Source organism: Stegodyphus dumicola, chromosome X2, assembly GCF_044657685.1.
Source record: "Stegodyphus dumicola isolate Sdum_Otavi_A_Nest chromosome X2, ASM4465768v1".
NCBI classification, from domain to species: domain Eukaryota; kingdom Metazoa; phylum Arthropoda; class Arachnida; order Araneae; family Eresidae; genus Stegodyphus; species Stegodyphus dumicola.
The window spans coordinates 183660661-183684916 of record NC_140781.1 but is presented as its reverse complement, the minus strand read 5'-3'; the positions used below and the strand labels follow the sequence as shown (position 1 = coordinate 183684916).

The 24256-nt window shown below is 34.1% G+C and overlaps 1 protein-coding gene across 1 annotated transcript in view; it reads left to right on the top strand.

Moving 5' to 3' along the window:
- The window catches only part of LOC118188001 (rho GTPase-activating protein 26-like), a 187672-nt gene that overhangs the window by 10331 nt on the left and 153085 nt on the right, over nucleotides 1–24256 (top strand). Inside the window, exon 2 of the mRNA XM_085809677.1 lies at nucleotides 18565–18660. Within this exon, the coding sequence (XP_085665803.1) occupies nucleotides 18565–18660 (96 nt within the window). The remainder of the gene's footprint in view (nucleotides 1–18564; nucleotides 18661–24256) is intronic.

Sequence of the window (24256 nt, the reverse complement as noted above, 5' to 3'; positions counted from 1 at the left end):
TTTTATTGAATACTCTTTCACAGTCAACTGCTTTATTTTAGAAGTTGTTATATTGCTGAAGTTAGTTTTTGGTGTATTTAATATTGGGATATTTATAGAGCTTTTTATTACACATGATATAGCGAATATTTATGAAAATTAAGGAAAATTTTGTAAGGCAGAAACTTTGCTTTCGTAGAAACCAGTGGCGTAAATAAGGGTATGCAAGGAATGCCGTCGCATAGGGGCCTGAAGGTTTAGGGGGCCCTTAAATGTCCTGCTGAACTACATTTACATGTTTAAACTTAAAAGTATCCTTTTCCCTTTCGCTTTTCATTTTTATTTTTAGAGTTTGTACTACTATGAATTCTTATTTTAATATAATAGAATTCGTCTTCTTTTAAGTTTTTCAGGGCCTTCTTCCTATATGGTGCAGTGACGCAGTTCCGTATAAGACGCAGAAAAGGGGCCCTTGGAAGCACATGAAACAGTTAAATTCAGTGTTTGCAAAAGTTAATATTCCATCATTCGACTATCAAATAGTAACTTCGTGACCTATCTCAGTTCAGGCATAGGAGTCAGCAGAAAATAGGAAAAGTTCCTTTGTATTTCTTAGTTTCTTACCGGAAAATTTTTAAAGGCGACCCCCTGAAGGAAAGGTTTCTCCCTTTGCAATCCCAATTCAACAGGGGGGTGAAAATTAATTGTAACTATTTATTATAATGTAATTATTTTGTATATTAATTTGTTTCTATATACTTTGTTATTATGATCGAATAATTAATAGACACATTTTCTAAGTATGAATAAAGAAGTAACTAAACAGGATTCTGGTACTTAATATTTTGAATGACCTTTGCAAATTAAGAGGAAACGTGGTATATTATTTGCAGTTCGAAATTTTCATAATATGCCATTCCGAAGCGTTTAATTTTGTTCATATATTGAATCTGTTACTAGCACTTCCATTAAACCCAAGTCCAAAAATCAGGACTAATATTAAGCTTGAAATTGAATTTATTAATGTGAATGATTTTTACAATTTAATATAACATGTATTGCATTGGTTCACTATAAACGGCGTATCACTTTTCAAATTGTTGACACCAAATAATTTCACCCTGTACTATTTTTTAAAAAATTAAATAAGGAAGAATCTGCATAAATGTATGTATGTTTCTCGCACTATGACGAAACAACGTTACCTAGAATGCTTGAATGTATGGTTCTCACAATGTAAAAAACGACGGTGAGGTCGCACCAGAAAGCGGGGTATAGGGACGGGAAATTTTTGGTTTTAGAAGTATGAAACATTCCAAAATGGCAAAGTTAAAGGCGGATTGATTTTTTTTCCCTCTCTTTTTTAGACTAATAATCTGGAGGGGAAAATCATTCCTAAGTATCAATTGCTAACTCCAGAATGTATGCTTTCCTTTCTTAAAGACACAAAATCATTGACGTAAGTTGAGCAGTCATGGCATGAAAGGACTTTGCCCCACCCACATGTCGAAATGGTGTCCTCGTCCAGGAAATGCAAAGAATTTATGACACCACATTTAGAAAAGAGAGATTTCCCGTTTCTTAGGGATCTTTGAATGAATTCAAGGTCAAAGAAAAAAGGGCCATGTTTTATGCGACAAAGCTAACTCCCTTTGCAATCCCAATTCAACGGGTTTTGTTGTGTTTCAACAAAGAACACAAAGTTTCATTCTGGTTGCTTAAACATTAAGCGGCAAATATTCCAGTTAATTTTTTTCCTTAAATTTATCGAAATTCATGACTTCTTCTTCACTTATGGAGGGGAAATGGAATGGATGAATATTTTTACTTGAAATAATGAGTAAATCAATATTTATCGTATTTTTCATATCAAAATTTACAAAATATTCTCACATTGCAGATAAAGTGCAGGTTAAGAATTCTTTAAAATTCCTAAACGAGAATTAAATCTGAAGGCATAGAACTCGTAAATTGATTTGCTTTAGGAAAGAGAACAGCTGTGGTGTTTCTTAGTCTGTAAATTACTCATCTACCAAAAATTCACACTAATCTGTAAAAGATAATTCTGAATATATTAAATTTGTTTTGAAAGAAATATTTTAATTTCCCTTCGTTTGAAAAAATATAATAAATTACAATTCATTTTAACAACGTGAAACATTTAAGCTTAGAATTCAGTAATGTGCAATAATTTGTATGTTATTTAAACGGAACTGAATTGAATTATTATATAATAATAAAGCATTCGAGGAATATTTGCCCAAGGGGAAGAACGCCTTCATGGAGTACTTTCTAATCGTTATTTGAAATGAAAAAGTGTGTGTGTGTCTGATTGTAGCAAAGTCTCGAGGGCTATCTGCCTAAGGGAAGGAATGCCTTCGTGGAGGACTTTCTAAAGTAAACTGGCTCATATACACATAACACATGGGGAAAACCACGAAAACGCTCATGCAGCCAATCCGTTCGTGGGATTCGAACCTCGGACCGAACTACCAGTGTTCAGTGACTTTACCGCTCGGCCGCTAGTGGGCCGTTATTTGAAATGGAACTTTAAAATTTACACTTTTGCTTTTAATTTATTTTAATTTTTATTTTACTTTTACTTTGCGCAGAGCATTCAGTACGTGAAATCATCAATAATAATATAATAATGATAATAAAATGACATCATACGACTAAAAGTATATACTACTTCGTAAATTTCGATAAATTAATTACTGAAAATATTAAGCATATCAATGGCAGCGTTGGACCTAATAGTTTTAAGTTGCATATCAACATCTGAAAGAACACGAATTACAATACAATGTTCACTACACAGACGAATGGAAAAGAATTCTCCCACTTTTAGCGCAATATTTCAATAATTTTCGCAGTTAAAAAAAAATTAGTTAAAACGTTTTAGTGGAAAATGATGCGATTTTCACTCATAAAATCCCTTTTCGCATTATTCTCTTTCATTTTGGCACCACTGTGTAGCTTTTCTAAGACATAAATGGGTTTCGTTAATATATGTTCCCATACATTATATGTATTTTTTATATTTTTGTCATTAATAAATTAATGTTTAAGATAAAAATGATACGTCTTAATTTATAAGCAATGTAAAAACTGGAAATCTGACGTAATAAATTTCTGAGCCAGAAATAGTTGTTTTCAGACGTAAATAAAAAATATAATAATAATCAAAAATATTAATGCTCCTAAAATATATCGTGATTTTTGTTTTCCTAACTGATTTTTGCTTTTTGATCCACCTGGGGATAAAAAAAAAAAACTATTTTCATTAAATGATTTTTTTCACATTTCTCTAAAAAGTGCACAAAACTTGTTTCATACAACTTTATTTTTAGTAATTATGAAGAAACTTTATACTTGTTTCCTAAACAAGTATTTATTTATGCTAATTTTAGAATCTATGCGACAGAGTACTCATCTTCAAATACGTTAGTGTTAATAAGTTTAATTACAAATTATTAAACATTTCTGGAAACTTGAAACTTGGAAGGTTTAATTTTAAAATTTCCATTTCACATATTACACAGTCACCTTCAAAGCTCTTTGGATACAGGTCAATAAAATTTGTTTATTATTTCATCCTAAACTTGTGGAAGAATTTCCTAAAATTATTCGAATATCCATAATTTTTACTGTTAAATATTTAATAATTATACATTAACTGAAATACATTTATAGTACAAAGGAAATGCTAAAAAATATTGCAGGTCATGTATTATGTGTCTTTGGAATATGACAATAATAATAGTAGAATTTGACTTGGAAAAAAAAAAAAAAAAAAAACAGATGTTTCAGCTTTTTAGAAAGGAAAGTGGACATCTTTACAGTAAAATCTTAGATGACAGTTTTACTGTGACTCAACTTGAAAAGACACTGGAAATTTATGGTGGAGGCGGTGTCCCTTTCTTTGCTAAACAGCTGCGTTGAAGTGTGAAATGCTATCTTCAGTATACTTGTAATTGGCTGATGACTCAGAACAGTAAACTGAACTTGCTTGTATTCTAATGACATTTCTCTAGTCTACATCACTACATCGAGAGCATACAGAAGTTTTTCTTTAAAATTAAATTTGGAAGGGATCTCAAATATAATTCTTCATTATAAAGGTAAGTTATTGATTTGTAATATTACATAAACTAAATTCTTATAATTTCAAACTTACTAAAAACTCAATTTAACTAAACTTTTAATCCATTTACCTAAAATCCAAACTTATCACCATTAACAATGCAAATGTCTTCTAATATTAATAACGTATTGTTATATTAACATGAAATATTTTTATAATAAATATGAAATATAAATATATGTTTCCATACATTAAGAAACATAATGACAGGCCAAAAATAAAAAAACAAATTTTTTTTAACTTGTCCTGCGCTATAGCTGCAGGATTGAAGTAAAATAAACTTAAAGCATCTAAAGTTAAAATTAAATTGGAATCAAAGGAAGGCAATTCCTTGACGCTATAAATAACTGCACCATGTATAAGAGGTTTAACACAATATCTAAACAAATTTAAAATAAGAATTCATAGTAGCACAAACTCGAAAAATAAAAATGCAAAAGGGAAAACATACAGAATTATAAAAATTATTCTCCTTTTACTGAAACTCCAATTCAGAACTCATCAGGAGAAAATGAATTAAAGCTTCATAATAGTCGATTAATATGTTTTGAAAACATATTTCATTGTCCTAGTTCATTTGAGATCTAAAACCGTAAAAAGAATCAGTTAAATTTTCATTTAAGACATTAAAATTGATATAAAACCAAAAAATCGAATCTGAAATGTATGAGAATTTTCTCTACACGCTTTCGAAACACTTGGGAAAAAAAATAAAACATAACATTGTGCCAAATTGACTACTCAAAAAAATCATTAAACTTTTCATTATGCAAATTGACCTTTCAAAAAAAAACAAATTGGTTTAAAGCCATCATATGCAAATCCGAAATTCAAAAGCAATTACAAATAAAGAGCAAAGCAAATGTACTTTAAACCAAATTGTCATTTAAACAACACTAAAAAATTGGGTGATCCCCGAAATAGGTCACATATTCTGAGCGTTTTGTCTAAAAGATGATGCAAACATGATTTTTTTTTTTTAAAGTTCTTGATATGTAATTCTAATGTGTAATGTCTTCGAACTGCAAATTCATCGGCAAATCTGAATTCCAATAATTCAAAACATAAACAATTCGTTTAACAAACGAAATAAGTGTCTGAAATTATTGAAAACTTTTTTTATATTAATGCTTTTCGTGTTTTATTACATACATTTAAAATATTTTTGAAACATTCTTATTTGAGAATTTAATTATATGGCTTAGAAACAATGAAAACTATACTGCAGCTTAAATTGTAATTGACAGGAAAGTAATGCAATACATTAATATTGAGATTATTATATAAAAGTTTTAATTGTCAATTTTTGTGCTTATGTATGTTTAAATATCTGTAATTCCCTTATCTTCGTTTTTTATAGCTGTAATTCTGACTAAAATACAAATTTTTCTTATGTCCTTTCATTCTTTTATTGCCCACCAACGGCCGAGCGGTAAAGACGCCGAACACTGGTAGTTCAGTCCGAGGTTCGAATCCTCGGACAAACGGGCTGGCTGCATGGGCGTTTTCGTGGTTTTCCCCATGTGTAATGTGTATACGAGCCAGTTTCCCTTAAAAAGTTCTCCGTGAAGGCACCCCTCCCTTTAGGCAGATAGCCCTCGTGTGCTTTGCCATAGTTAAATAGTCCAATCCAATCCATTCTTTTATCATTAAATTAAAGTGTTTAATTCTAAATACTCTAAATTTGCATTATCCTTGATTTTTAAAATGATGCGAAAAACTAAACTAAAGCAATATTAAATTTGATAACAGGCATAAAAGTCAACAAAATATAAATTCCAAATTGCCCGAGATATGTTTTTGCTTGTATATGTGTGTATTCAATATCTTCCTTTCTTTTGTCTTTCGTATCCTGTCTTACTAATTTTCTTACTTTTCATTTGTTTCAATATTCATATAAGTTTTACGATTTGCTTATTACTTCTTTATATACCATTAGTTTTAAAATTAAAACATACCTTTTAACTTTACATTTTATTTGATTTTAATTATTCCTTGTTTTATTTGTTTAATTTATAATCATTTTTCATTCACTGTTCTTGATGGCTTACAGTAGGACCTTTAGTTCCTAAATTAAGCCCAGGTTTAATAAATATCAATGTGCACAATTTTAACCTCTAAAGACTTGTATGCTTTTTCGGATTATCCTGGCAAAGATTAATCACACAGAAACTACATACATTACAGAAGCTAGTTAATCAGAAACTTCTTGTAATAAATTTTTACATTAATCCTTCCAGATTTTAGTTCAGGAAATTAATATAATAAAAACATTTAAAAAATAAAATGAGTTGAAAATTTAATATAGCATTAATTCAGAAAAAAATCTGAAAGGTTTCAGATTTTAAATTACGTTTAAAGGGGTGTTTTTTTAATGTTCTGTGTGTTACCTTTATTTATTAAATATCATGTTTTTTACACTTAAACCATAAAATTCAGTTTAACAGCAATGTCGCAAAATAATTTTAAAATCAGCATATCTTTAGAATTTCCGATACACAGTTCCGTGCGATTATTTTTCTTCGTAGGGTGTTGTCACTGCTCACTTTTAAATCGGTGAGTTTGTTAATCAAAAATTTGTTAAAGTTTTACACAATATGAAATTGATAATAAAGCAAATTCCAAATTTGGGCTTCCAAATGCCCATATTCGGGTGGAAACATACGTTATTCAAAATTGAATGGCTCTAGGTACCGTTGTTTTATCCCAATGCAAGAAATATAGATACGTTTATGCATATTCTTCCTTATTTAATTTCATTAAATATAACACAGGATGATAATATTGGGTGGCAACAATTTGACTAGTGAATCGGACATTTATAGTGAACCAACGCAAAATGCCAAAAGGAAAATAATAGTCCAACAGAGCTAATTGCACCTTTTTTGGACTAAAAAATCAATTTATTTTGCTTAATTTTTATTCGTTAAATATTTATACTGGTTGCAATAATCTTTTTCACAAGCATATTACTCTCTCCTGATAGTATAAACAATAAATTTTAAAAATTTAAATTTGATCAATCTTAGCTACATTTGCGCTAGATTTTTCACACTAAAAGTTCTAAATTTTTAGCACCAAAAGGCTATTAATTTCATTTTGGCATTTTACGTTGGTTCACTATAAGTATCGTTTCACTTTTCAAATTGTTGCCACTAAATATTACAGCCCTGTGTTATATTTAAAGAAATTAAATAATGAAAAATCTGCATAAACATATCTATATTTCTCGCATTGGGGTAAAACAACAGTACCTAGAGCCATCCAATTTTGAATCATGTAATCTTGCACCAAATATGGGCATCTGGAAGCCTGAATTTGGAATTTGAAATTTGTTTTATTATCGATTTCATATTTTATAACTCTTTAACATGTTTTTGATTAAGAAACTCAACGATTTCAAAGCGAGCAATGGAAATTTTTTACGAAAAAAAAAAGTATCGCTAGTGCGCGAGACTGTGTATCGGAAATTCTAAAGATATGCTCATGCGATATTGCTGTTGAATTTAATTTAATGGTTTAAGCGGGAAGAACATGATATTTAATAAATAAAAGTAGCACACGAAACTTTAAAAAAATGCCCCTTTGGGCGTTACGTAAAACCTGAAAGCTTTCAGATATTTTTGTAAATTTCGTATGAACTAATTTTGCCCCTCTAGCCATTTACTTGCAGTAAGTTTCTCACTGGCTTTAACCTTGTCTCGTTTCTGGCTTGATTATCCATTTCCTTTTCATTATATATTTATTTCATGGATAACTTATATGGCGCTCCCTCCCCCGAAACATAGCACAGAAGCAGAATATTTTGTCTGTTTGGTTAATTAAGTGGAAATTTTTTAAGTTAATTGCTCTTATTCTTTTATTTTCATCTTATTCAGTGTTTTATTGCCAATAAAATAACGTTAAAGAAAGAGCTATTTTTTTACAAATTTTGCAAAATTTTTTAAAGATTTAAACAAAAAGTAAATAAAAATTAACACAAATCATTGTTTATATTTTCATTTTTTTTTTTTTTTTTTTATTTGTGGAGGAAATTTATTCTGTACTATTATAGCTTGGCAGACAAAATTTAAAATTTCTCGTCTCAGTTGCTATTTGGCATGATATACTCATTCGTGTAAACCACACGAGTAAATTCTGCAAAGTATAAAAACGAATCTACAGTCAGCTGTCGGAGCTCTGCAGAATGAGAAAACATTTTTAGAAAGTTGTAGAAGTGATAATAATAATTTAATAATTTAATAGACTTCATCTCCGAAGAAAAGTAAATGGCAGAAACGTTAGAAATCTTACCCTTCCTTTAGCCAGTCCATCATACCCTAAGGCGACGTAGGTTTTTTGGGTACGAGGCTTCATATGAAAACCTACAAAGTGTTGGAAGAGGAATTTAAAGTAGAACTGTATTTCTACACATTAGACATTGCTATTCGTTCTGTAGAAGAAAGATTTTAACTTATTTGGGAATACGGAGCATACTACGGTACAGTTTCCTGTACGACGTAGGAACCCTCAAACATCTTTCAGAGAACTTTTGAGTAGACGCAAAGACTAGAAATGGAAACTCACAAATAAACATTCCAGTAATCTGAACGCTTTGGAATTTTGTGATGAACTGGAAGATCTGTCAAAATACATTGTTCCTGGAGCGGAGCCCCTTGTCATTTTAGAATATGTATAAAATCTTGAATATTTTGCAAATATACTGGAGTGGAACTTCGAATTTTTCTGTCCTTTTCTATAACAGTTGCAAGTGGAGAGAGATATTTTCCAAAATTAAAATACATACAAACTTGTTTAAGATCTTCTATGACGGAGACTAGTCTGACAAATCTTGCTCTAATTTCTATAGAGTAAGATACACTTAAGGAAATTGATCTTTCTGACTATGTTCGAGAGTTTTCGGAAATGAAGGCAAGGAGCTTTTATAAAATTATAGCTAATATTATAAAATAAAAGTTGTTACCCTGGTAAAAAAAATCATTCAAAAATAAATATTTACACATATTTTGGCGCAATTGAAAAATATGACTATTCTTCAGTCTTGTAGATTTCTTTACGTCTGACGAAGAGGGTCTTAAACCTGCTTGCCCTAGAAATTGTTTAAGATCTTAACATAAATCTACACCAAATTTAAGGTTATTGTGTTACTAATTTTGTTTTGCTCGGCGTGTTTCTCTTCTATTTTCACAGAATATATTGTTTTCAATGTTTTATAATATAACCAGTTATTTAAGTTTTATAATTTAACCAGTTATTAAGCCACTGGTAGAAACTGTAATTTATTTAGGTTTGCTAAATTAAGCAAAAAACCTTAGATTGGTGCAGACTTTATATAAAAATTCAAAACATATTTGTATGTAAAACCTCTTGGATTTTATATAAAAATCTCCGTAAAACTAAGCTTTCATACTTTTCTTAATGCTATACTTTACGTGACATGTTCCTTTTTTTATGTAGACTTATTCATTTATTATCAGTATGTATCTCAGTGAAAGGAGAGAAAAGTCTGTCTCTCGCACGCACACGAAAAGTCTTAAATAACTGATTAAAATCATCTGATATCAAATACCCAGACTAAAGCAAATTTCACAGTTGATCAAGGGAAAATATTTTCCTTTTTAGTCTTTCTTGATGTTACTTACCTTTCAACTGGTTCCCTAAGGATGTGCTTTTATTTTTTAAAAAATAATCCAGATGTAATAAAATTCATCATAAAAACACTGGCTCGTGAAATCCTTGATTTTTTTTAACTTTTTAAAAATTTTAATTTTAATTTTTAAGCACATTAAATTTATTGAGGGGGGGGCCCAGGAAAAATTTTTGCATAGGGGTCCAAGAGTTCTAGTTACGCCACTGGTAGAAACTGTAATTTATTTAGGTTCCTATTACTTACGGTGTTATAAACAGGTGAAGCATATGGATATACTGGTCGGATCATTGCTTTATATATATACAGTTTTTCCCCTTTAATGAGAATTTGAAATTTATACCAATATATATGGTTTGAGAAATCTGAGGATGCCGTGAACAATGCTAATTATTTTATTGCTGTAAACAGTTATTTATTTCTAAGCAAAAACTTAACTCTGTGTGGTTCTGACGCCATATTGAAATAAGCAAGAAGATTTTCCGATTATGACACGTGATAAGAACTCGTTCGGCTATTGGCTATTCGTTCACGTTATGGACATAAAAGCTGAACAGAAGCAAACTCAGTTTTGCGTCTTTTGCATAAAGCAAATGTATGCCGGTGGAAAAAAATTTCGTCAACTACGTCACAAACGTACTCGTGTGGACGGGCCGTTAGGCTATATATACAGTGCATCCGTAAAGTCATGGTGCACTTTTGATCAGTCACAAAAAAGCAACCAAACAAGATAGAAATGTGAAATCTTCACCAAACAAAAGAAAACCTCTTAAAGTTTCATACCTATTCAGTGCAGTTTGATGTGGGCTCCAGACATGCCGTCACAGTCTACTCTGCAAAGAAAAATGATCCTATCACTTTATCAAGCATCAAGCAACACCACACATTCACTTTAGGGCTGTTACGTTCGTACTCTGTGTAGGCAGGAGGATTTTCAGCAACCCATATTCGGATGTTATTGCGATGAACATGTCCACTATCAGGGAATGTTACCTCATCGCTAAATGCAATCTTCTGCAGAAATCGGTTATCATTGTCGACCTCATGAAGCATATCTGTAGCAAACGCAAATCATTTGGGTCTATCTGTTGGTTTGATAGCGTGCAACAGCTGCAATTTGTAAGAGGTTCTTAGATAACTCTTCCATATAGACTCGTCACTGACCGATGGCCTGCCAAAACGGGGTTTAGTCAACAAACTGCCGGTATCCTTCAACTGCTTATCCCACTGATTAATGTTATTTCTATGTGGTGGCGGTTCATTGTACACACAACAATATATACATTGCACTTTGGTCATAGATTCGAATTTGGCAAGCCACAGAACACACTAAACTTTCCTCTGTATGGTCCACATCTTGGCTGGCGTGGATGGGCTGATCTGCTCCTTCGCATTTCGGGGTGCTGCGTCATCACCTGTGTGTGCACATGCTTGCACATAATACTACGGAAACTTGGGAGAGTTTTCCTTTTGTTTGGTGAAGATTTCACATTTTTATCTTGTTTTGTTGCTTTCCTTAGACCAAACAAAGGTGAACCATGACTTTATGGATGCACTGTATATTCAATTTATATGTAATGTTGTTCCCACATACATATTTTACCACAAAAGTGGGCATTTTCTGATTTTTTTAAATAATTCAAGTTATTCAACTTATTCAGTGTGGCAGGAACTGATGGAAATTTGAAAGAGCAAGCTTTTGAGAAAATGGTGGTTGCTAGAGGATTTTTTTCATTTTAACTCATTCAATGTGCATAGTATTGCTTGGGTTGTACATAGTTTGGTGCTATCACAATGAGTGATGACACCTTTTACGGTGGCCAAAACTAGTGATTTTTCTTGAATTTTTGTACTGAGTGTGGGGATTTGCTTGCTCACAGTATTTGTTGATTGTGATTTTCTCATCATGTTTGCAGTTCAATTACTCATTTTTTTTAGGAACTTATAGAACACAGCATGCTGCAAATGGAACTTTTTGTTTTCCATTTGATAAATCCTTTAATGTATTTGATATCCTACTTCATTTGATATCATCTATCTATGAAAAGGCTCATCATACTCCTGTATGTCTATCTGTATGATAATTGTTGTGAATAATTGCTTCCTTGTGCTCGTGGCTATTTGTGCAAATCAAACACTTGTGATCACGCAGAAAACTACACTCATGTCCATAAATTAAGGATAATGCAAAATCAGGCAAAGGAAGAGTTAGAAGCAAAACAAATTTTACTTATTTGTAAAGCTTATTTATTAAGCTAAAGGTAAAGAGCAAAAAAAAGTGTTATGTGTTTGATATTATTACAAAAATTAGCAATTTTTTCTCCCTGGAGCAAATTACAAAAAAAAAAAAAAAAAAAAAAAAAAAAAAAACCCTATTTACAAAAAACCAATATTACATAGTTAGTATGATTGTTAATACATTGTATGTCTCCCAGACGATGCAATACAGTCCGTACAACGCCTAGGCGTGCTGAGTATCAAATTATCGATCTGATCTTGGGGGATATTACACCACTCAAAAAGCAATGCTCTTCGAAGTTCCGGTAGACATGTAGGAGGAGGTTGACGGGCTGCAACTCGTCGGCCAAGCATATCCCACACGTGCTCTACTGGATTCAAGTCCGATGAGAATGCTGGCCAGTCCATACGGGTGATATCCTCCGATTGAAGGCATTCACTTACGATGTTTGCACGGTGAGGACGGGCGTTGTCATCCATAAACACAAATTGTGCACCCATGGCGCCCCGAAACAAACGTACATGTTGTTCCAGAATGACGTCCCAGATAGATTTGGCTTGTCATGGTTCCAATTTGAATATGCAGGTCAGTTCTGAAACCCAGAATAATTCCACCCCAAACGAGCACTCCTGCACCACCCCGGGACTGTCGTTCAATGATGTTTTCTTGGTGGTAACGGGTACCTGGAGCTCTCCATATGAAAGTCCGGCGAGAATCAGACTGCAAGCTAAACTTGGACTCATCGGAAAACATCGCACAAGCCAACTGTTGCGGTGTCCACAATGCATGCTCTCTACTCCATGCTAACCGCAGGTGACAGTGAGTTGCAGTAAGTGGAACGCATCTGACAGGTCTACGACCATATAGACCAATCTGCCCTAAGCGTCTGTACACGACCTGCGTTGAAATTGTCGTACCAGTGGCTGACGAGACAGGCCTGAGGCTATGCTCCACCTGTTTCTTTTGGCAGTAACTGTCAAATACCGGTCCTCATGCGGTGTTGTAACTCTGGGGCGACCTGTGCTGTAACGTCTGCTCACATTACCATCATCTTGGAATCGTTGCCAAAGCCTGGAGATGACACTCTGGACAATTCCAAGTTCGTCTGATACTTCCAGTTCGGTATGCCCACATTCCAGACGATCAATAATTCTACCACATCAAAAACCATCCAAATGCTTCCTTTGTGTCATAACTATTCGGTTATTGCACTGAAATGCTTATAAAGTTCCTGCGAACAATTTTACTTCTTTGCCTGTATTCCTTATATATCACTCTCTTACACTCTCGTCATTGTGACGTACCATCGGTGTCATCTGGTTACTTCCTGAAATTTGCATATGATTCTTGAAGATGTGTGTAGTGATTTTACAGGTGATATATTTATTTTAGAGTTCGATTTACTCCGAATTATCCTTAATTTATGGACATGAGTGTATAATGTTAGTCTTAAAGAAAAATTTAAAGGTTTTTAAAAGTAGTAGTACCCTTTTCATTCTGAAATTTTGGAAGCTCTGAAATTTCTAACTTTCTTGGTTTGGTTGGTTTATTGAGAATGCAGCAAAGCACACTAGGACTATCTGCTTAAGGGGAGGGATGCTCAGGGTGGAGGACTTTCTCAGGGAGACTGACTTGTATACATATTACACATGGAGAAAACCATGGATACAGCCATGCAGCCAACACATTCACCTGGAATCGAACCCAGGTCAGAACTGCCAGTATTCTTTGACTTTACCGCTCAGCCACTAGTGAGCTCTAAAACTTCTTGAGTCTTTTGTCTTGGTAAGTTTTTATGTCGATTTTCTCTGTGGTGTAGGGCTGTGATTCAGAAGAAAATCAGGAATTTGATAAGATACACTGCTGGCCATTAAAATTGCAACACCATGAAGTAAAGGAAATGCAAAAAAGCTATTTATTGCACGTAAATAGTATGGCATGAAGACAACTTGATTAAATTTGTAAGCATTTTGGTGGTCTACAGGGGTGCAAAATTAGTAGAAACAGCTGCTACCCCTGGCAGCTAAAACGGCCCTTACGCCATTAGCCATAAAATCAAACTGGAAATGGATGACAGAAATGGGCAACTCATTCCATGCTACTTCAAGTCCATGCCACACTTCATCAACCCTACTAACTGGAGAGGGGTGGTGGGCTAGTCTCTCAGCGACCCATAACCAGATGTTTTCAGTGTGTGACAGATCTGGAAACCGTGCATGCCAGGGCGGTGATCAAATGCTGTGTGTCTCTATGAAGATCAGAACATGTGGTGTTGCATTAGTTTGTTGGGACGTGGCGTTTAGGAGTGTTGAAGATAAGGCACAACCATTGGACGTAACATGTCAGAAATGTACCCATCTGCGTTCAAATTACCGTCGATCCGAACTAGAGACGTGCATGTCATGTACCCAATAGCTGCCCAAACCATCACAAAAGGTGCAGGGCCCCCTATGCCGATATCAAATGCAAGCAGGCTACATGCGTTCTCAGACACTCCACACACGTCCATCGAAATATGCACTTAGAACCAGGATTCGTTTGAAAAGGCGACATTGTGCCACTCCTGTACCCAGCTTTGTCATCTGGCGCATCAGAGTTGCTGTCTTTCTCTTTGCTGCATTGTCAAGGGAAGCCGAAGTAATGGTCACCCTGTTGATAGTCCATGCTGCTGCAAACATTGACGCACCTTGTGAGCTTATACTGGGCGTGCTGCAAGCATGCCCATTTCCTGACTAATGCTCCGTGATGTGGTCGTACGGTTTTGCAGAGCTGACCTCATAATATGTCTGTCTTCTCTGGCGTTAGTCACGGGAGAACGTTGAGATCCTGCATGCCGTTCAATATGACCCTCAACAACCCATTGATTCCATATTCTCATGACAGTGGTTGGATGTCGACCAGTACGACCAGCGTTATCACGGAATGATAATCTACACTTTCGATTGGCAAAGTTCCTGCCTCTATTGAATTTCAGAACTTCGTAGTAAGCATTTCCTCTTCTTATTCGAGGCATAGCACGATATTATGAGCAAACTCCAACCTTACAAAGCATTTTCCAAATGAGAAATCCACTGTGCAATTTTTCTTTTATTCAGTGATACAGATGTCGTTTCTCTCTCCTGTGTCGTCTAAATGTTCTGAAATAATAGGGGGTCCGGAAAGTAATGTCATTTCTGCGCATGTCGACAACAACATGCTAATGGCAGAAGGGGCAGCAAATCCATGCCAAACACTCTTAACCAACCTTGGTTGACCATCCAAGAACATTTAAAGCAGAATGAAAAAATAAGCAAAGCAGGTGTTTGAGTCCTCTATCATCTGTCTGAAAAGAACAAAGTCAACCTATCCATCACGTGCAACGTATTGCTTCAACGACACCATACAGAACCATTTTTTGATCGTTTGATTAGTGGAAAAAAAAAATAAGTCCTATATGATAATCCAAAACTCAAAAGGCAGTTTTAATAGGGGTTACAAAGGGTTTACATCCCGAAAAGTCGCTTCTGGGTGTTTGAATGGAGTATTCACAGAATTGTTCATTTTGAATTGCTGAAACCTGGAAAAACTGTTAATGTAGACCTTTATTGTGAACAATTGCATCTAGTGAACCAATCTTTAATCGAAAATTATCTGGCAATTGTCAACGGAAAAGGCGTCATTCTGCAACACGGCAATGCAAGACCGCACTGTGCAAGACAAACACTGGAAAAATATAATTAATTGGGGTGGGAGGTACTGCCTCACCCACCATATTCGTCCGATATCTCACGCTCGGATTTCCATTTATTCCGATCCCTACAACATTTTCTTAGTGACAAAAAATTTGAAAATTTGGATGATGTTCAAAATGCCATCTTGAGATATTTTACTCAAAAACCAATAGATTTTTATCAGTCTGGGATTGAAATTGGCATACTAGATGGCAAAATGTTGCTGATAACAAGGGTGATTATATTATTGATTAAAAATAAAAACTTCTTACAAATTTATTCATTTGAATTTAATGTAAGAAAACAACATTACTTTCCGGTCCCCCTATTATTAATTATTTGCATATGCCAACCTCTTCTTCCTTTCATGTGACTTTGACGTTCGTCAGATCATTCCTTTCTGGTGTTGCAGTTTTAATGGCCTGCAGTGCATATAGTGTCATTTTATAACGTTACTGATAGAGTTCAGATTTTTATATAATTTTTTTTTCTTAAATCTGCAATGGCTAGGCAAAAAGTTACAAAGAACTAAAATCTTATAAACAGAGGTTACAAACACTAGAACTGAGAACAAAAAGATTGAAGTCATTGCCTAAGGAGCTCTCAAGCCTCCCAGTATCTCGACTCCTCTGTAAGACCACAAAAGGACTTGCATCAGAGCAGGTGGTTCTGGCCCATTTCTTCTCCAGAATTACAAAATGGGCAAATATGATTACTTGAAATGCCTATGGGGTGCAGGTGGGTGGCAAGGCAATCATGTTCTGTAGACAGAAAGCCGCAACTACATTGCATCTTGGACTATTGGGAATAAGAGAAGAACTTATCATTCTCGAACTTTTTAAGGCTGTATGGGCCTGAAGGTCTCATAAGATATTAGACGTAAATAAACTTTTGTAAAACAGTTTAATCCTCCAATAAGAAATGGCTGCATTAGGATGTTGTTGTAAGGTGGCACCTCTTTTTGCAAGGAAGTCTGCTTGTTCGTTGCTGCAAAGGCCACAATGACCAGACACCCACTGGAAGACAATTTGTTTCCCCTTTAAAGTGAGAGTTCTCAGGAATTCTTAACATTGCAAAATTTCAGGTGTTACTGGGTGTTCAATAGAGCTAGTTAATTGAATGTCTGCATGAACATTAAAAAAAAAAAAAAAAAGACTCTTTTCAAACTTAAAGAATGAATAGCTAATAACTGCTTTAGAGCTATACAGATGGCTACTACTTCACCATCAAAGGTGGTACCAATGTATCCTGCAGGGGAGTAAAAAGAAAAGAGATTTGAAAACATACCAGCCCCAACTTTAAAATAACAAACTGAGAACCATCAGTTAAAATGTGCAGCCACTGAGTAGGTGGGTATCTAGCTACAATGGTCTCCAAAGTGAGACATTTCAAAACACTTGGCTCAACATCTCTTCTTTTCTATGGATGGTTTTTACTAGTTGTAGTCTTACTTTGACATTAATCACCTCCAAAGGGCTTCTGGTTGTCAAGTGTGGTTACATATTACCTGGAATCTTAAGATGTTTTGGACCAGATCCATGATTTTTTGAATAAATCCATATTGGTTTTTTAATTTACTAGGTTTGGCTATGTAGTCCCTCAAGTAGAGATCCTCCATCCGCAGTAGCTTTACATAGAGAACCAAGGCCCTCATTTTCATAATATCCTGGAAGCGTTTATTTTCTGTCAACAATAACATCTCATTGATAGGTGTGGATTTCACAGCTCCTGTAATCAAGTGAATCACTTGGTTTTGCATCACTTCCAAGTTTATTAACCACTGATTGTGGGGCAGTGGTGAGAGCTTCACAGCAATATGACATTAAAGGCAGGGTATAAGTATTAAATGTAATGTTAAGAGTGGACCATGTCCTGTTAGATACTTAAGAATACTAAATCTATTTGAAGCATGTTTGGTAAGCTGCTCAACATGAAGCTTCCAACTTTAGTTCTTATCAAAAGTCATTCCCAGATAAGTAAATTTGTTTGTGTTAGTAATCAAAGTTATCTTGGTACTTTAGCTCTGGGCAAAAAATTTCATGGATTAGAGGAAAAGACTGTGAAGCTGTCTTTTTCAGAATTACAGACATATTATTTTCTTCACACCAATTTGAGAGCACCTGCTGGACCTTATTTAAGCAGCTTTCACTAAGGTTTTTGCACCATGTTTTAGAGCCTTGGTCCTAATTACCAAATCATCATCAAATAGCAGACAATTTTTATATAATGTGTAACATGAAATATTTTCAAAAAAAATATTAATAAAATAATGTACTGATTCTACCTGAATTTCTGTATTAAGGAACTAGTTTGATGGTTTAGATAATTTTTCAACACTGGCTACCAGCAACATAAATCAAAGACCTGGCAGAAAATTTAGGAAGAAGCTGTAAAACAGGATTATTTATCATTAGATTGTATTGTTTTTATTGTGTGTTAATATAGCATTCACTTATAAATTTGTAGCTGGCTCCTTGAAAATATTTGTCAACTATAGGTTGAAACTTCCTTTACATAACTAATGTAAGGAATAATGAGTATTTCAATAGCTTTAATTTTTGTTGTACGTGCACCATATAAAAATTAAATTTTACTTATGCAAAACCCTTTTACTCATAGTGTTGGAAATGTTTTCATAAAATTCTCTTAAAATTGTGCTTAAGAAATGTTAGAACTTTGAATTATAGGTCTAGGATAATTTTAGCCAGTTGTAGATGACTCCAATTGGTTAATATTGGTTCATTGCCTTCATCTTGTATGTAAATGAAAACTGTATTTAATATATTTAATTATTGATCATATTAATTTTGTGTAATGTGCTTTTTTTTAATTAATTTTACAGTTTTATCAAAGGCTCAGCGTAGTCTAGCCACAACTTTGATGAATTTTAAATTTGATTGCATTGGTTCCAGTCAAACTGATGATGAAATACTCATTGGTAAGTTTTGATATATAATATTAAAATACATTATATTTTTTAAGGCTGTACCTAGCTTGTTCTGTTTCTAAATAATATGATGTAATTAGGTAGACTGAGCATCAGATGATCCATTATATGAACTAATCTGGGTATTATTCCTCAGAAAAGATTTTGTGTTGGTAATTTGAAGATGTTCCTTGTTTGGTTGAAGAAATAATTTCCAACCAAATGAAGGGGAAGAAGGGCATTTGAACTATTTTCTCTTTCTTGTAAACAATTGTTGTTTGGAGTACAGTAGAACTTGGTAGAGTTAAAAGTATATTTCAATTTATCATTGAAGTTTTGTCCAATTCTTAGTTTTAGGATATTTCTCACAGTAGCTTTTGTCATTGTTCATTTCTTACATATTTTGGTTAAAGTAGAGTTACACATAATTAACCTTATGGAAGCAGGTCATGCCTCTGTAGTTGATGCTGTGTGGTGACAATTATTAGTATCTCATATGTGATGATGTTAATTAAATCCTTTTTGGTATTACCAAAAAGATGTCTGAATGAAAAAATATTTTCACCCATCTCTGTGGATATTTATGCCATTTGGTATAAGCATAAATGTAGTGACTTAATCCACTTGTCTGACAGTAGCATCAGGTCAAATTTGTGAATTAATATAAGGTGAATAGGCAAGGTTTGCAGCCGTTGTTGGTTGAGGCCTATGCATCTTTTAGGTAACACTACAAATCTATGCTGTTTTGAGGGAAAATTCCCCTAGGGATCAGATCCAAATCTTCTGTCTTGCTGGCCTTTTCAGAAACCTCTTGGCTGTATTTTAAGTATCCCCATGCCACAGAAACAGAATACACTTACAAAAGCATCTATTTCTTCTCCTGGATAACCTAGACTCAAGGTTATCACAGTCAGCTGTCCTGCCACTATGTGAATAGGACAACATTTGTAAGCATGTTGTTGCAGTATTCATTAACCCTTAAGGAATGTTGAACTCCCAGGTACAACTTGCTCAGTAAAACTTTGTGAACACAAGGAAGGTACAGATTTTAATTATGAATATTCTTCTCATTTGCTTAAAAAATAGTTTGGCTTTCTTCTTTGGTGACATTTTTATATTGCTGTTGTTTCACTGCTAGTCATTAAAAAGATGAAGTGCCAAAATGAATGTGCACTGAATGTTAGTAAAAGCAAAATTGCTTCTTTCTGTTTATGCATACTCGCACTGAAAAATTGAAGTATTTGTGAGGCAAAGCAGTCTATCACCAAAATAGTTTGTGACAGCCCATAATGTGACCAAAAAATATTTGTAAAGCAACCCCAGGTGTTATGCTTAGTACATAGTGTGTTGCCTGATGTGTAATGCTAGGTTTGTGCAAAAAAAAAAAAAGTTTCATTACTGATGTTTCTTACTTCTTAAATTTCATTGATTTATTGTTCTTGTATGATATTCTTAGTGGGCCACCATTTTGAAAATTGTTATTGACTTTTGTACTTTAGTGTGGTGAAAAAATTGTCACCGATTAGTTCTTAAATGCTCTTGAATAAGTTGGGTGGGAGTCTGGATAATCAAAGTCAGTAAGTCAGCAATGAGTTCAGTGGGAGTGTGGATAATCAGACACCACCACAAAATCTATATCAGAAGATGCAAGAAACATCAATTATGATTATTATATAATGAATTAGGTATTTTATTACTATGAGTGTATAATTCTATATCACAGTTTAATGTGCACTAAATTTTGAATATTAATATTAGATGATATCTAAACGTATTTTAAATAATTAGGCTTTGCACTGTAACAAAAAATAGAGAGGAGTTATAAGGTCAATATAGAGGTCAGGATTTGAAAAAAGTTAACTCAGATGTGGAGATTTGGGAATTAGGTTTGAAAGACTAATGGTAATGAAAGTTTAGGAAAATTGGCCAAAATGTGGCATTTAAATACATCTAAATGTTATATGAATGAATAAATGCATGTGAATCGCCTGGCAGCTTAACTTTACTCAGCATTTGCTAAATTGTCTGAAGGTGTGAGGCGGGCTCTTAGCGACAAGAATATAAGGGCTGAAAAGCATTTTATTATTTGTATTAACTCTACTTGAAATTTCTTCAAGAGTTTGCTTGCTTTTATGATATCCAAGCCTGAATTGTCATTTTTATAATACAGTCAAAAGTCGTTAATCCGGACTCGTCGGGACTTCGGCGATTCCGGATTATCGATTTTTCCGGATTATAGATCATCAGTTTAAATCTCGTAAGATGGCATGCACAAATTCTAAAATTAAAAATATAACCGTATTTTAGGAAATAAAGAACAATTATGATCTAAAGGGTATCAAAATTTACAAAAAAAAAGAAGCATAATATTTATTTGTTTACTTTATTAAACATTTCTTTCAATGTAAGTTGTTTCATTTTATGTGATAATACTTTCTCTTTAATTCTATAAACAGACATAATTTCTTGTTCAGTTAAAAAGCTCCGCTGTTCAAGTCCCGTAATTGCTGTGCCGAGAATACCGACTAACTTGTCAATCGAAATTTTTTCGTTTTCACTAACCTCTCAGTCACCTTCTTCATGTCTTTATCCATTTTTTGCAGCAATTCCACTTTTTGTTTGACGGACATCGAGACATACTTTCGTTTTGTAGATCCTTTGGTAGCTCCAGAATCGGAAATTGACATAATCGAAAGTTAAAGTTTGCTTTTATAAAATTGCTCTTACAAGTTTACTTTTATAAAATTTACGCGCACACGCATATGCGCTTGCGCGTAAAGGTCTTATGCGCACGCGTAAACGCCTATGCGCATGTGTCAACGCGGCGCATGCGCAGAAAGTTTTTAGCTTTGAGGTCCGGATTATAGATCATTCCGGATTATGGGTGTCCGAATTAACGACTTTTGACTGTAGATCCTTTTTTTCGGGGGGGGATATCTTGCATATTCATGTGTTAGCAAAGGTTATTAGTAATTCAATGAATTCATCTGTGGGTCAGTTTTGTTTATCTCTCTAATCTGTTGCAAAAATCTGATAATCTAACATCCAGTGATTTGCATTCCTGCTAATCCATCAGTGTTTCATAAGTTCAACCCCTGCACTAGGTTCTTGCAGGATTCCCACCGCTAGACCTATTTCAGAAAGTCATTAATTTTGAGAGCCTACTTTGCTAGGGATTATGAAAAATACAGGCCGGACTTATTAGGTCACCCTGCGGATATAGATTGGAATGCTAATATCTTTCTTAAGTACTTGGTTTCATGTATGGCGGCACTCTCAATGTACACAGATGGATCCAAGACTGCAAAAGGTACAAGAAGTGCCTTCTGTGCTATAGAGGATGGACTGATCTTGCATGAGTGGAGAAGACGACTGAATGAATCCAACTCAGTGTATCAGGCTGAATTAGTGATACTAAAGACGGCCTTAGTATATGTGAGAAATAAGTCAAGCAGGAAAATAGCCATTTTTAGTGACTCTGCCTCCAGCCTAGAGGACAAAATAGGACATAAACATCGGAGTCGACAAGTACAGGAAATTCACTGTCTGCTCCTTCAGCAGCTACAAGCAATCCGTTCCAGTTTTCATTGGGTCCCAGCACATGTTGCGATCAAAGGCAATGAAGAAGCAACCAGGGCAGTGAAGTCAGCAGCAAATGATGTGGGCCTACTTGAACATCCAGTGAAACTTCCCATCAAGTGGATGACCCGGATGACTATAATCTCTTCTCTTGCCCTAGCCATTACTCATCTTCATAAAAACAAACTAAGTCAATGATTTTGGTCCTAATGAGCAGAAAATTTGATTAAAAACAACATTAGCCAGAGTAAAGCTGAGAAACTTCTTATGTACTGTGCAACAAAAAATACTCGGTTTTAAGTGGGCACAACAGGGCAACACCTAGCACTTGGCATCTTGCTCGATCAGAAATTAACCAAGTAGTTAGGCACACCTTTCTCGCAGAACATCATAAGTCTGTATGATTTGTAAGACTATGGTAATGACACTCTGCGAAACAGAAGCACAGCAGTAAGCCTCATTTACGCGAAGTGTCATTAGTGGTATAACTACCTGCTTCAATTGTACCTGCATACGTTTTTTTCCTTCTTTCAATTGTAATTGCATTTATATACACTCTGCATCTATTTATAACCCTTGTTTCGTTTTTATGCTCATTGTTACAACGGAATTCAGTCTTCTTATCAGTTGTATTATAATTATTACCTTGTTCAATTCTATCATCATAATTTCTTCATTCAAAAGAGCAAGTAATATTAATAGCACCTTCAATGCATTGTTCAATAGTGTTTTGTGAAGTTAGTCTGAAAGTGGTATAATATATGATAAGTATTCTAAATGTTAAATCATATTTCTGTAATGCAGTCTCTTGTATCTTAGATTGTAATACTTGTTAAGTCCTATAACTTACAGCCAGTAATCTCTATCTGAACACAGGACCATCAGTGATCTCACGTAGTCAGTGATGTTTGACTGTGTAGCCTGTTAAGGGCTTACACATCGCTGTAAATAGCCTTGTGAATTTATTTTTCAGTTCTGCCTGCCCTCCTGTGGAGGGGGTGCTGCAGCATTAGATTGCTTCTGCAAGGAGGACAATAATGCTGTGAGGAAAATTTTATATCGATAGGGTCAGCAGTACTCATCTGCATTATAAAAGTATTTCATATGTGTGCTGTCTGTGAGTGTTAATGAACTTGTCTGTTTTATAAATCTGATGAAAATAAAGTTATTATTGTACTTTGAAATCTCATCAGACAGTGCAAAAGTAAAAGTGTTATATGCTATGTTTTCATTAATACAATGCATGCACAGTTTTTCAGTCACTGAATGAATTGACATTTGTGATCAAATGGGCATGCAGTATGTGACAGATTGTAAAATAATTAATATCAATATTTAAACTTCACTACTTCACCAATGATTTTCAGCTTATGTTTTTGTTTGACTTTTTCCTTATTATTATGGTAATGTTGGTTGCTGGTTTTTAATAATAATGGAGTGTAGTGCTACACTTATCTGTTGTTTTTCACTAGCACTGCTAATTTTAAGCTACATTTAGTGTTATTTAAATATTACTGCTGTCAAGTGATAGGACTGTAATTCAAAAAAATATTTCAAGCAGCAAAAGGATTTAAGACAGAGGACATGTTGTGTGTCGCCAAAGAAATCAGTGTGACGTTACCTCAAAAGGTCACAAAAGCAGAACTGAAAGAAATTATTTTGCAGAGTAAAGCGTATGTGAAAGATTCACAGTTTGTTACAGTTTTTTTTTTTTTTAATTGTCAGTGAAAAAAAAAAAAAAAAAAGAAGAGGAGAGATGAAAACAAATAGAATATGAAAAACAAGTAAAGCTAAGACAAATAGAATACGAAGAATGGGAAAAGATAAGATAACAGAAACTGCAATTGGTGTCAATTCATGCAACATCACTAACAGCAGGTGAGTCTCCAAACTCTGTTACTTTCACCAAATTTAAAAAGAAATTTAATCTACCGAAATTAGAGTTCAGTGGTGATGTTAAGGATTGGCTACAGTTTTGGAGTCAATTCCAACATATTTATAATGATGAAGACATTACACCTGAAATTAA